At 38.3% G+C, this 13,818-nt stretch overlaps 1 protein-coding gene across 1 annotated transcript; it reads left to right on the forward strand.

Moving 5' to 3' along the window:
* Positions 1-3,046: 3,046 nt before the first annotated feature.
* aaas (aladin WD repeat nucleoporin) lies at positions 3,047-13,090 on the forward strand. The gene is made up of 16 exons (XM_014981719.2): positions 3,047-3,499; positions 3,576-3,703; positions 5,298-5,353; positions 5,433-5,524; positions 5,599-5,645; positions 5,847-5,945; positions 8,042-8,185; positions 9,049-9,169; positions 9,262-9,386; positions 10,297-10,357; positions 10,432-10,522; positions 10,651-10,744; positions 11,675-11,742; positions 11,827-11,908; positions 11,993-12,077; positions 12,876-13,090. The coding sequence occupies exons 1-16, from the start codon at positions 3,392-3,394 to the stop codon at positions 13,029-13,031; spliced, it is 1,557 nt and encodes a 518-aa protein (XP_014837205.2). The 5' UTR covers positions 3,047-3,391; the 3' UTR covers positions 13,032-13,090.
* The last annotated feature ends 728 nt before the right edge of the window (positions 13,091-13,818 follow it).

Raw genomic sequence — 13,818 nt, forward strand, 5'->3', positions numbered from 1 at the left:
AGTGTCCAGAGCTGGAAAAAAACTGGCATCCTCACTATGAGTGTCTTGTAAAATTTTCACTGACTTTACTTCCCTAAATCATTCAACATAAAAAAAAGTATTCACAACTATTTAACTTTTTCACATTTTGTCAGATTATAACCTCAATGTTCCGTGTATTTTCTGGCATTTTTACAACAAAATAAAGTGTGTAACTGTGAAGGGAAAAAAAGGGAGACACGGTTTGGATTTTTAAAACAAATAAAAACACGTGGTGTGTAAAATCCACCATCCGAAAATGGAGCTTGGGTTGGCAACTGCAAGCCAACCCAGACATGACCATCCAATAAAACAAGCTCCTATGGGGCTCATGGTAACTCTGGAGGAGCTGGAGAGATCCACAGCTCAGGGTGGAGAATCTACTGAATACCTTTTGATTGTGTCTGTATGAAAGAGTGGCAGGTTGCTTTTAAAAATGCCATTAGAAGTTGTGCTTGCCATTAGCCCTGTAAGAAACACAGCCAACGTGGAAGAAGTGACTCTGGTTCCATGAGACCTAATGTAACTTTTTGGCAAACATACAAATGCAGTGTGTGTGTGTGTTACTGAAAATAATAAGTCTGAAAACACCATTACTTTGTGGAAACAAGGTGTTGGTAGCATCATGCTGTGTGCTGCAACAAACAATGACCCAGTTCATACAGCTGGAGCTGAAACTGAACGGTTCAGATGTGTTAGAAGTCAAGTCAGTTTGGAAGCTGTGGCAAAAAAAAAAGGTCCATTGCATCAAATCTACATAAAACCACTGAAGTGTTTGTTTGTAGCATGAAAAACACGTGAAATGTTTAAGGGGCATAGTCACTTTTTCAAGGCAATGTAGCGAATCCTCATGTCTGTCTGTGAATGGGAAACCAGGACGGCCCAGAGGAGTCATCGCCAGAGGAAATGGGCTTTATGAATGAACCCACCAGTGGACGTGGAGGTTCTTACACTCTTCAACACACCTGCTGGTCACCTGCCCTTTCAAACTGCATCAGTGTGTGACAGCCCTGACCAAGAGTAATGCACCCCAGTGAAGACCCATTGTGTGCGCTGGAGAATTGCATAACCACCACAGTGCGTATGTATGAGCCGCGCATTGGCGGGGAAAGGCATGTGTGAGAGCGAAAGCACATGTAGCAGAAAGCACATACCGTCCAACAGCTCGGCGCCTTCTACTGCACCACTTGCATGAGAGTGAAATGAGAGCGCGAAAACAAATGTGTCGGGTAATAAACATCCAACGGGCCTGTGCGAGGCGGGAGTACACGCGCTCCCACACGCACACGCACGCACTCACGCAGGAAGATCAATCTTTAAATAACCGAGGATGTGATGATGACACTCAACAGCATCATAGCCGACGTGCATGAATTGCGAGCCTACTATGGTCCATGCCAAGTGAGACTGCCGCAGCGACTGTATACGCGGACCCAGCGTTGGCACCAACACTCTCCATATATTTCGCAATGTGCGCTTTCTGTGTGCACAAGTATGATGTTTGTAGTCCTCATCGACGATCAGTCGCTTCTTGGAGGCATCAGTTCTGTTGGTGCAGTGTGAGCGGCGTGAAGCCACCGCACCGTTAAAAACCTGCCTAAACCGTCCCCGTGATGCCGATTACTCATTCAATCGGCATTTAACCGGATGGCATGACATTCCCATACCTTTCTTGCCTTGGTTGATGTCGCGTTGTCAAGTGAGAGGGTGGGCTCGGCTTTGTATTTGTCCGCCTCAGTGAGCTGGTTGTTGTTTTCCTCCGTTCCGGGCAAGCCTCTCCGGTTCCCAGCGACTATTTTCCACGAGTTGTTCCACGTTACTGGGACGGATCCCAGCGGGTAAACGGTGTTATCAATAACCGGGGACCCATGCAACGTGAGGCGCGCTGGGTTTTTTAGGGGGGAGGAAGGGGGTGGGGAGGGAGCTGTCTCCTTCCCAGTGCTGAATTGACGTCACGGAAGTTAGACCTGGGCCACAAGGGGGCGTCGGGAGCCAAAACACAAAAGAGTCCGTACAGGGATTTATTTTTCTTTTATTTCACCCGCAAAATGTGACAAATAGTCATCATTCCCTCCATTGATTTTTTTATCCTTGAGCTTCAGCTGATGGTTCGAGGTTAGGAACATGCGCACTGAAGCTGCTGCCGCTTTTGTAGCTGCTGATGTGCCCTCCAGCAAGACACACTTTAAACTCCCTGCCGGCCACAGAGATGCTGGTGCTCCACCAATTATAATTTCTGCCTCCATCGATGAGGAGGAAAACTGCATCATTATCTCCATGTAAATAAGATGGACAAATACTTGAGATGTGGACAACTTTTAACAATGCCACAACAGCAAAATTATAAAAATCTACAAAAGAAGACAGTGATTCTACTCAGCTCAAAAAACATTCTACATGAAGAATTCAACAAAAACAAAAATAAAAGAAAGAAAGCTAAAAACAAAACTACACGCACCCAGCAAAATATAATTAGAAAAATCAAAAAGTAAAAAAATTGATTAGATTTTTAATATATGATTATATTAGGTTATTGACCCTACAAAGAAACAAAAAATAAATTCACTACCCACAACAGAAAACAGCTAAACAGGGACAAAAATAAGAAAGAAGATGTGACGTTTGTAGAATATAGCATGTTACAGTATTTTAGAAATCAAAATCCTTTCATTGCAACTTGGTATTTTGACAGCATTTTGCTTACAGTTTAACTGTTGTTACTCATTACTTCAAATTCGATTTAAAAATCAATAAATCATCAACCAGTGACATTTCTGGCCGCTGATATAAGGCTTTTTTTGTGGTAGCGCATACAGTACAATTTTTTGACGCTATTTTGTAAAACACTCTGTTTTGATGTTTAAGTTGGGTGTTGAATACAGTGATCCCATTGTTTCATTCATCAAATCTCTCCAACAGTTATTCGTTGCTCCTGTTTTGCGAAAGTTTGCCTGCAATACCACACTGTGTCCAGAGGGGGGCAGCATGTTTATTCCGCTTCTGTGTCATTTAGAAAACCTGCGCGCTTTTTTCCCCTTTAGAGTTGCCGTATCTCAACACGGCGGGATCAACTGAATGGATAACAACTTAGCATGTGCTACCAAACTGTGTTTAAGATCCACTAAATAATATTTAACCAAACGGTTGGGAGAGCTGACAGCACAAGACAACTTTTACAGCTCATAACCTATCATTTCTAAAACGAGCATTGTTAAATTAAGTGTTGATTTGGGAACTTATTTAGCTAGCTAGCTAGCTAAGCGTGTCAGAAGTAAAATACTAAGTCTGTCTAAGGTTTAAGATTAAACTATCAGTGTTTGGTGATCCATGGTGTTTCTCCGGAGTCTAGAAGTAAGATTTGACCGCGGTGAAGATGTGCTCTCTGGCTCTGTTTCCCCCTCCGCTGCCCCCCGGACAAACCACTCTGTGCGAATCCAACAACGAGCTTCTTTGTGGAACCAACAACTCCGAGGCGAGACAGGTTCGAGTGATTTTGGCTGTCATTGCAGTTGTGTCCATAGTTGTTCAGACAGCTCACGGTGCATGTTTTCCTGCAGGACTCCAGTGCGCTGAGTCTCCATTTCCCCAGAGAGTCCCTGAAGCTCCACAGCCGCACAGAAAGCAGCAGCAAAGCAGCTTTCCTGGACCACTCGGAAACTCTGTGGATGAGGAGCGCTGCTGCTTGGTAGGAAACTACGGACATGTTGTTATTTTATCCACGACATCTGTGATATAACAGCTCGATGTGTGCAATCGTTGGAGGATTTAGACCCTAGCGCCTGACTGATAGTCCCTAAACATTCCCAAAATGTCCAAATCCAGCATTTTCCTTGAGAAAAAGAGGTCAGAAGAATAAAACTGAGGATTTTATGTAATAGATCAGCTTTCCAGGTATTTACTGAAGTCTCTGCTCTCTTTAGGTATATATGAGAGCAGCCTACATTCCCCTGAAGAAAAAAAAAGTTTAGTTTTAAATCTTTAAAAAAATTTTCCCCTTCAACCTCATTTTTAAACATCTCACTCATACTAAGAATGACAAACTTTGCACTTTCGTTCTGCTGCCTCAGCAACTCTCTCAAATGAACAGGATTACTTGCATCTGTCTATCTATCTGAATATAAAGCTTGTATACATTTATTTCACAACACACAGAAGTATTTCAAGCCTCTTTTTCTTATTGCAGTTTTGCTACTTATGACTTACGGATGCTTAAAACCAAAACTGTGTTTTAAAAAGTTAAATATTACAGATCAATACAAAGGATATTTTTAAGGCTCTGAAAAGTATGTTGGTTTCAACGCCCTCAATACTTGGCTGGTTTTCCTTTTCTATGAATTACTGCATCAGCGTGGTGCGGCATGGATGTCGTTCTGCTGAAGTGTAATAGACGTCTATATTGTTGAGAGAATCCGATGTCTCTCAACAAGCATCAATTGTCTATGGAGTTTTATATCTGGAAGGTTAACTGGTTTGCCAAACACACTGACACCACAGTCACTGAATCAACTTTTGGTTTCTTCTGCAGTGTGAGCTGGTGTTAAGTCCTGCTGGAAAATGAAATTGGCATCTCCATAAAGTTTGTCAGTAGAAGGAAGCATGAACTGCTCTAAAATTTACCCAAGTTGTGATCTGTCCTTGGTTTGACTTCCAGATTGGAGAAACTTACATAATTTATTTATCTTCTTTTTTTAAATAAGAAGACATAAAAAACTATTCTTAATTTACGTGCTAAGAGATTCAAGTTATTAGTTAAGCTAAAGGTTTGTTAAACCTTTTTTGAGGCAGAAACGTCTCGGCATGTTTGCATATTTTAATAAGCATAAGTGCTTTACTCATTGATCCCTCATCCCCTTTGGGGGTTCTGTAAATCCAAGTTGTTATGAAATATCTTTGAGGTCTAAAAAATATCTGTTATGCACAGAAATTCACAGTTAAATATGTTTTTATCATTTTCTGACATTTTAGATTAAGTTTTTCTTCTTACACATATTGAAAACTTGCAGATCCTTTTCCCTCTTTCAAACCTGACATCATCATGTGAGCTCATGCTGCCAGTAAAAGCTCCGAAAGAGCCATAAATGGGTGAAAGGGGCTCAAACTTCCATTAAATCTCGACAGCTAAATGAAAGGATACAGCTGCCTCTCATAGTCATGCAAATCAGCTCGACGTGCTAAGCAACTTTTAGCACATTTCCTACCTCTGATGCAGCAGCTGATGTCAGTGTTTTACAGCCTTTATTGGACTGTCAAAGATCGCTAATTAGTTCTGTGTGTTCCAGGCGGGACGGTGGGTTCACTGGGCTGCTGAATGAAATTACCACCTCACATGCAGAAGGTATGGAAAGCGCCAACATCTCGTGTGTTTTATTGAGCCTTAAGTCCCGTTGCGAGGCGCCAACTCTCCTCTTCAACAGTGCCAAAGTGGCTGTCGGTGACGTCTGGATGTATCCTGGCGTTGCTCCGATGGGTCTCCTCCTTTCACGGCTCCCTGTATCCTCATGTCACGGTAAGCTGCCTCTGTTGGCTCATTTGAAATACAAAGCATGTGGAGAGATTCTGAAGTTTTTTATTTTATTTTAGCTGAGCAGTGAGGACATGATCGCTGAGTTTTCCCAGTTGCTAAACTGGTAAGAGCGGTTTTTATGTTCTATATTTTTATGTTTTTAAAGGAGAACAATGTGAGACTGTAGTCTTTTTGTTTTGTTGTACTACTTACTTGAGCGGTTTAAATGTTCTATATTTTTATGTTTTTAAAGGAGAACAATGTGAGACTGTAATCTTTCTGTTTTGTTGTATTTACTGAAGTCATACCCTTTGTGTGTTGCCAGGTCTGATTGTGTGGTGCGAGCCTTCGCCTGGCATCCCCACACTGATAAGTTTGCTGTTGCTTTGTTGGACGACTCCATCAAGATCTACAACCCCAAAAGGTACCAGAACTACGGACTCGGCGATGCCAAAATGGCAGCAAAAGATCCAGTCAGTCAGATTTCTAACCAGCGCAGTTTTAGTGTTGAAACCTTTAAAACTGATTTCGGCTCTCATTACCAAAACGGCATACATACTGTTTATGATTTTTATGCAGGCATTTTATGTTAAAGGGCAACTTTTCAGGTTTTCACTGCTTTCAACCAACAGATTGAAACAGTTTGTCATTGGTGGGACATATATTATTATTACCAGATAAAGTATGTTATCACTTAACACCAAACTAATGACAAGTTTACATTGTTTATAAAACATACGCTCTTTTGAAATGATATGTATCTGCTTAGACACAAGAAATTTACAGTTTGTGAATTTTACCAAAGTAAAAATCAGATGTTTACTTCGTGGCACTTGGTTACCAGAATAAACACACATCTCTTAGCAACAAATTGTTATTGTTCAAATAACATAGAATTTCTTCTGCTCTTTTGAAAACCTACTTAATTCTTAAAAATTGTGCAGTTGGTGAATTTTACAGAAAAGTGAAAATGTTTTTTTTTTTTTTTGTCATTGGCTGGAAATATATTATAAATCAGACATTAAATACAAAAGTACAAATCTGATGTTTACTTTGTGGCAGTTAGTTACCAGAAAACATGCTCATCTCTTAGCAACAAATAGTTATTGTTCAAATAACATAGGCTTTCTGCTCTCTTTAATACTACATACTTACCTAACAAAAACAGTGCAGTTGGCAAATTTTGTAGTATTTTTTTTTATTTTTTGTCATTGGTGAGAAATATAAAACAGACATTCAACACAAAAGGAAAAATCAGATGTTTACTTAGTGGCAGTTCGTTACCAAAACAAAAACGCTCATCTCTTAACCACAATTTAATAGCAAGTAATATTATTGTTTATAAAATATAAGCTCCTTTGAAATATTGCTCATGTGCTCCGACGCGAGAAATTTTCAGTTGGTAAATTTTACCAAAGGAAAAATCAGATGTTTACTTCGTGGCAGTTCGTTACCAAAACAAAAACGCTCATCTCTTAACCACAATTTAAAAGCAAGTAATATTATTGTTTATAAAATATAAGCTCCTTTGAAATATTGCTCATGTGCTCCGACACGAGAAATTTTCAGTTGGTAAATTTTACCAAAGTAAAAATCAGATGTTTACTTCGTAGCACTTGAATACGTGCACATCTCTTAGCAACAGATTGTTAGCAATGGAGTATTGTTGTTCAAAGAACATAAGATTTCTTCTGCTCTTCTGAAAAACTACTTACAACTTAACAAGAATTGTATAGTTGTTGAATTTTTCAGAAAAGTAAAAATGTTTATTTTTTTTGTCATTATTGGGAAATATATTATAAAACAGACATTCAACACAAAAATTAAAATCAGATGTTTACTTCATGGCAGTTCGTTACGAGAACAAAACGCTTATTTCAACACCAATTTCATTACAATTATTATTATTGTAATATAAGCTGTACATTGTATAAAACATACGCTTTTCAAATACTGCTTATGTACACAAGAAATTTACAGTTGTTACATTTTGCAAAGTAAAAACCAGATGTTTACTTCGTGGCACTTGGTTACCAGAATAAACACTCATCTCTTAGCAACAAATTGTTATTGTTCAAAATATTACTCCTGCTCTTTTGGAAAACTACTCAATACTTAAAAATTGTGCAGTTGGTGAATTTTACAGAAAAGTGAAAATGTTTTTTTTTTGTCATTGGTGGGAAATATCTTATAAATCAGACATTAAACACAAAAGTACAAATCTGATGTTTACTTTGTGGCAGATCTTTACCAGAATAAGTGCACATCTCTTAGCAACAAATTGTTATTCAAAGAAAATAGAATTTCTATATACATAAAACAAAGAAAATAGGATTTGTAGATAGATAGATAGAAAGAAACAGGAAATTGTGGTAAAACTAACATTTTGAAAAGCTACTTAATACTTAAAAATTGTGAAGTTGGCAAATTTTGCAAAAAAGTGAAAATGTTGCTTGAGTAAATCTGACACATTTTCGTCAACACTTCTGTCATTAAAAGAAATGAACAAATCTTCCTCAGTGCCATCACTCCCACTCTGAAGCATCGTCTGCAGAGGAATGTTGCAGCCGTGCAGTGGAAACCTCTGTGTGCGTCTGTGCTGGCGGTGGCGTGTCAGAACTGCTTGCTGGTGTGGAACGTCGACCCCTGCTCTCTGTCTACAAGGTACGACACACCAAGAACATCTGTAGGTCAAGGTAGAATCCACACAGCGTTTATTAATCCAACTGAAATGTTTTATGCCAGATGTAAAGCTTTGCTGTCAAGCGGTTTTATAAATGCTTCTCCATGTTGGCAGCTGCAGCTTTAATCTGAATTCAAAGGTGTTTATTTTTGAGGGGATTTTTATTAGTCAGTAACGTCTCAGTCCATGTGGTTGTGAAATCACTGTTGATCCTGGTTGTTCCAACAGGACTGTGATCCCAAATGCACATAAAAGTTTGTTCAGGGCTGGGATAAGGAGGGAAAGATAAGCTTCCAGAATGGCCCTTCCAATAAACCAGCTTCAGTGCTGTTGAGAAAATATGATGTTTCTTAAAATCCTGGTCCGTTAAAAGATACTGAACAGTGTAAGTAGAGTCTGCCAGGAAGAGTGTTCAGATATTCAGCAAGAGTTATATCAGAAGATAAAAAAGTTTATGTGGCTTCCCAAGGAAAGTTTTGCCAAATGTTTGTACAATTGTATGTTCCAACACGTTCACAGGTGGCATTAAAAGACACAACCTTTAAATAAATCTAAACTTTTGCTGTTTTATGTCAGGAGTATTGATATTATTTCTATTCCCAAAACAAAAACCAGCATAATAAAATACTTTTTTTTGGAGAATTTTTGTTAATTTCTTTAACTTTAAAGATTTGCACAGATTATATGACGTTCTCACAGGTTAGTTTATAAACTTTGAGTTAGCCAGAGGAAATTTCATGGGTGTTTTTAAAGGAAGCACCTCAGACATGATGCTCATTAAATGACATCAATGCTTGGTTTCCTAATTAAAGTTTTTGACACAACTGTTCCTCCCTCTTTGCAGACCTTCTTCTGGCTGTGCTCAGGTTCTGTCCCACCCTGGCCACTCACCAGTCACGTCCATCGCCTGGTCTCCGAGCGGATCCCTCCTCGTGTCTGCCTCCCCACTGGACACCTCCATGATGGTCTGAGGCGGCTGCTTCTCCTTTAATCCTCACTCTGACCGTGCTGCTTCCTGTTTCCACAGCTGTTCCTCTGATATGGATGCATGTTTCAGGTTTGGGATGTCGCTGCAGAGAGCTGCGTACCTCTGCAACGTGTCGGAGGAGGCGGCGTCACCTTCCTGTCCTGGTCCCCAGACGGCAGCCACATCCTGGCATCCACACCGTCTGCCCTGTTCAGGTTGGAAAAACAACAAAGACAATAAACCTTCTCTGTCCTGGACTGGCTGAAACACAAGTGTAGATATTAATCTCTCTCCATCTTATGAGAGTCAGCAGTCAGAAAGCAGCTTAGTCAGATAGTGGCACTTAAAAGTGGACACACATGAAAAATTGATATGACTATATTATATGGTACTTATGGTATCTTACATAATTTGTATTTAGTTTTTGGGCCTTTTTACTTTATTTCAGAATTTACTTTTCTTAAATTTGACATGTCAGCATTTCTTCAAGCTCATACTAAGTCATAGAAGTTGTGTTAACAATAATTTTAAGCCCTAAAAATCCTGAATTCACTCAGATTATCCATATTAAATTTGAACATTTGTTAATGTTTTGCATTGTTTGCTAACTTTTAATGCTGTTTTATTTAATTGTTTCAGTTGTGCTACATAGTCAAATATATTTTTAAAGTTTAGACAACTTTTCTTCCAAAGAAAACATCAAATTCTTGCTAAAATCTCCCAAAACCTTCAAGAACATGTCATGATCTGTGAAATCTTAGCCTAAACGTTTTAGCTGCAAGTCCAAAAGTTATGTTTGGCGCAAAAGCAGCAGCTCGCATCGCAAAATGACCACCATACACACAATCAGTGAAACATGGTGGTGGCAGCATCATGCTATGGTTTAGTCAAGATAGTTTGAGTTTGATTTACCAGCTGATTTTGTGCTAAAAATCTGAAAAGGAAGGGAGATTTTATTTTACTTTATTCCATGCATGCAGATCCAATAAAGATAAGTTTAATAGAAAAGAAAAACATTTTGGAATGACCAAAGTCCAGAACTAAATTGGGACAGAAAATATGTTCTTTAGGTGGCGTTTGCATCTAAGATTTACTGCGAATTAGAAAATAACATTTTTTCTTCAGGGTTTGGGAGACCAGGATGTGGACCTGTGAGCGCTGGCCGTGTATAAAGGGGCGCTGCCAGGTAAAAGCTCATTACTCTGTATGAAATGGTTCATTCAGGGCAAAAAGTCACGTGTTTAACTTTCCACTCGTTAGTCTGGCTGTTGGAGTCCAGATGGGAGTCGGCTTCTCTTCACAGTTCAAGGAGAAATGGTCATCTACGCTCTGACCTTCTATGGATCACCAGGTTAGCCCTCCAAGTCCGCTCAGAATAAACTAGACAGTGTTAATCTACTTCATAAAGGTTAATCTAAATTAATCTGTTGTGGTTTGGGATAAACGGCAACCAACAGATGATGTGTTTGTGTTTTGCAGGTGTCCCTCCAGGTTTGGTCAAAGGGCCACAGGTAGCCGTTGTTGTTGCTGACCTATCAGAGACGACCTTTAACAGCCCAGACGGAGACATCATGTAAGAGAGCTTAAAGCAACCCAGATCTTTTACTGCGACATGTTTTTGTTTTTTTTTATTGTAGAACTGGTACAAATTAATCAAATTCTCAATCAAATGTCACTTTCTGACCTCCAGGAAAATTGTAATCTCTGGCAGAAAGATGGATGTAGTTAAAATTTGATCATAATATTTTGTGGCACTATTATAAAAGCGAAGGAAATTATAATAAAAAAGCTGTTTATTGAGTTTGTGTTTTTTTTTTAGAAAAACATTCCCATTTAAAATAGGCTTCTTAAATAAGTGAGATTTATATTACTACACTTCACACAGCAACTGCATTTAATTATAATTTTGAGTTTATTGCATTTATTGATGCTCTGATTAAGTGTAGAAAATGGTAAAAAAATATATATATATAATTTGCGATAATACTGTCACTTTTGTTTTTTTATTTATAATCATTCATTTTAATTTTTTGACACAAACCAAAATTCTTGTCATTATAATAAAATTTGGTAACACTTTATTCGAAAGGGTGTAAAAGTGGCAACTTTTAATGCAAACGTGACACTTAATGAACTTTTAATGCAAATTTTAATAAAACTTTGCATTAAAAGATTCATTCTTGGCCAAATAATGCAATGTTTACATTTTTATTGGAGTTTTAATGCAACTTTTAAAAGTAAAAAACAAAAAAAAACGTCTCTCCAGATGAGCTCAAAAAGATTTCCAGGTATAATTGTTGGAAAAGATGGTTCAATGTATTTTGACTTGACTGAATTAAAATGCACACCACACTTTTCAGATTTTTATTTGTAAAAAAGAATAAATATACCATTTTCTTCAACTTCATGTTATTTTACACAATATGAATAAAATTAAAGCGACTTTTATACAGACTTAAAGTCAGACATCATGTGGTTGGTTCTCCGTCTTCGTTTTTTCCAGCGTTGGTGGAGAGATTCAGTCTCTGTCGTGGGATCCGAGGGGAGAGCGGCTCGCAGTTCTTCTTAAAGGTTCGACGTTTCTTCAGTTTTCCCTCCTGAAGCTCACGGCTGGTTACGTTCAGTGACTCATCTATGCCTCATCCGTTTTCTCAGGCGATCCTGGAGCAGCGAACCGGCCTGCGATCATCGCCGTCTTCAAAACAAGAGCCAACCCCGTCTTTGAGCTTCTGCCTTGGTATGACTATTGAGATATTAGTGGGGGGTTTTTTCATAAGTGGTGGTTTTTCTTGTACTGATAAGGCTCTTTATTCTTATTAAGTGGGTTCATTCAGGGAGAACCGGGTGCAGAACCGAGGCTGCTGCAGTTTCACCCAAATTTCCAGCATGGGGCTCTGCTCACTGTGGTCAGTTATACAATACAAATTGCTTTTATTGATTTTTATGTTGTTGTTAAAGTGCCAGTAGTTATTTTATATGTTGAGTACAGATAAACAGTAATAAATAATAGAAAAATGTTTTTATTTTACAGACTTTATTCTGTTGTCTACAAGTTTTAACCATTAAGCTGTTCATCTGTTTTCTATCCATTGATTCATTTATCTATCCATCCATTTATTCATCTGTCTGTTTTGATATCTATTGATTCATTTATCCGTTCCAATATCAATCCATCAATTTGTTTAAACGCCTGTCTGTCCATCTGTTTCTGTTCATCTGTTTCTCCATCAGTTGTTTCATTTTTTTGTCCATCCGTCCATCAGTCTGTTTCCCACTCCATTTCATCTTCCATTTATCAATCGTTTTTACATCAGTTCATTTATCCATCCCGTCTTTCTTAGTTTTTTTTTTCTCTCTTGTTTTGGTTTCCTATTTAAAGTGGGACTTTTGTAGAAATACCTGCCTGATCCTTGGTATCCATACGTTAGGAATGGAAAGCTGTGGATTTGTGACCAGGAAAAGGCCTGGTCCATTTACAGATCGGTTCTTCTCTCGGATAGTTTGAGCTTGATGAATCCTGACGTCGTCGTTGTGGAATAACCGCAAGCTAATTTTTCCAAGATGCGAAGCTACAAACTGGATCAGTTTGCCAGATAAAAAATATCCATCCGCAAACCTCTCTCCCGCTTGCTCAATTTAATGAGTATGCTGGATCCTCCACCTGCTCCAAAATAATGTTTCTGTTCTTTTTTTTTTTTATCCAGTGTTGGTCGAGTGGAAAAATTACACACATCCCTTTCTACTTCCTGACCTCCAGCGTCTCCCAGCTTGGCCTCAGCGGGAGTCCGCCGCTGCCTCACCGACAGGAAAGACCTGCAGACTTTTCTAATCAGTCGCTCTTCACGGAGCTCATCTCCTGACAGAGCTGCCAAAACCACTCTTCGTCTTTACAGGTTGTTAATAAAATTGTGTGAAAACATCTTCTGCTTCCTTCTGTGTGAAACATTTAAAGCAAATTAAGACATTTTGAAGTGTTTGTTCAATTTAATTGAGTACATTAGACTATAGAAAGTAAAATTTGCTGTTTGGAACTGATTTTCTTTAAAATGCTCAAATTAAACGTGTTTATTGAAAGACGTGATGCACAAAATGAATTGGATTTCAGGGACAAGTTGTTGGACCAGAAAAGATCAACAATCAGCCACACTTCTGCATTCAAGCAATAATATGAAACCAATTCCTGTTTGATGATTTAATAGAGTAAAATTTCTGCTATTTGACATATCTTGCAGTCAGTTGGTAAAATGTAAAGTAATCTGGTTGAGTAAGTAATTTTCAGACAAATGTGTTTAATATAAATTAAGGCATTTCCAAAACACTTGTTTGAAAATAGATTAAAAGTCAAGTGGTGCATGATTCGTTATTTACCAGATTTACTCATTTACTCACAATTTAAACGTCTTGTCAATCCTGACAAAAGGGGAATAAAAAAAAGGTATTTTTGGATATTAAAATCTTATAAAAAAAATAATCTGAAGTTTTCAATAGGAAACTTTTGATATTTGTTTTATGTGTTCATTTATTTTTTCCAGAATGTTGGAGAAGATAAACATCAAGCTTTTCTCTGAGCTCAGAGAAAAATCTTTCAATTTGAAAAACTGAAAGTTCTTCAGAAAATTCAGCCTAAAGAGTTTTTAGGGGTTCCAG

This window comes from Poecilia mexicana, unplaced genomic scaffold (assembly GCF_051168715.1).
Source record: "Poecilia mexicana isolate PSO_F unplaced genomic scaffold, ASM5116871v1 scaffold_7, whole genome shotgun sequence".
Taxonomy (NCBI): Eukaryota; Metazoa; Chordata; class Actinopteri; order Cyprinodontiformes; family Poeciliidae; genus Poecilia; species Poecilia mexicana.

Excerpts from the sequence above, each read along its gene's own strand:
- aaas (XM_014981719.2), top strand. The coding sequence starts at position 3,392 with ATGTGCTCTCTGGCTCTGTTTCCCCCTCCGCTGCCCCCCGGACAAACC. Across the intron at positions 5,525-5,598 it reads CCCTGTATCCTCATGTCACG|CTGAGCAGTGAGGACATGAT; the intron begins GTAAGCTGCCTC and ends ATTTTATTTTAG. Across the intron at positions 5,646-5,846 it reads TTTTCCCAGTTGCTAAACTG|GTCTGATTGTGTGGTGCGAG; the intron begins GTAAGAGCGGTT and ends GTGTGTTGCCAG.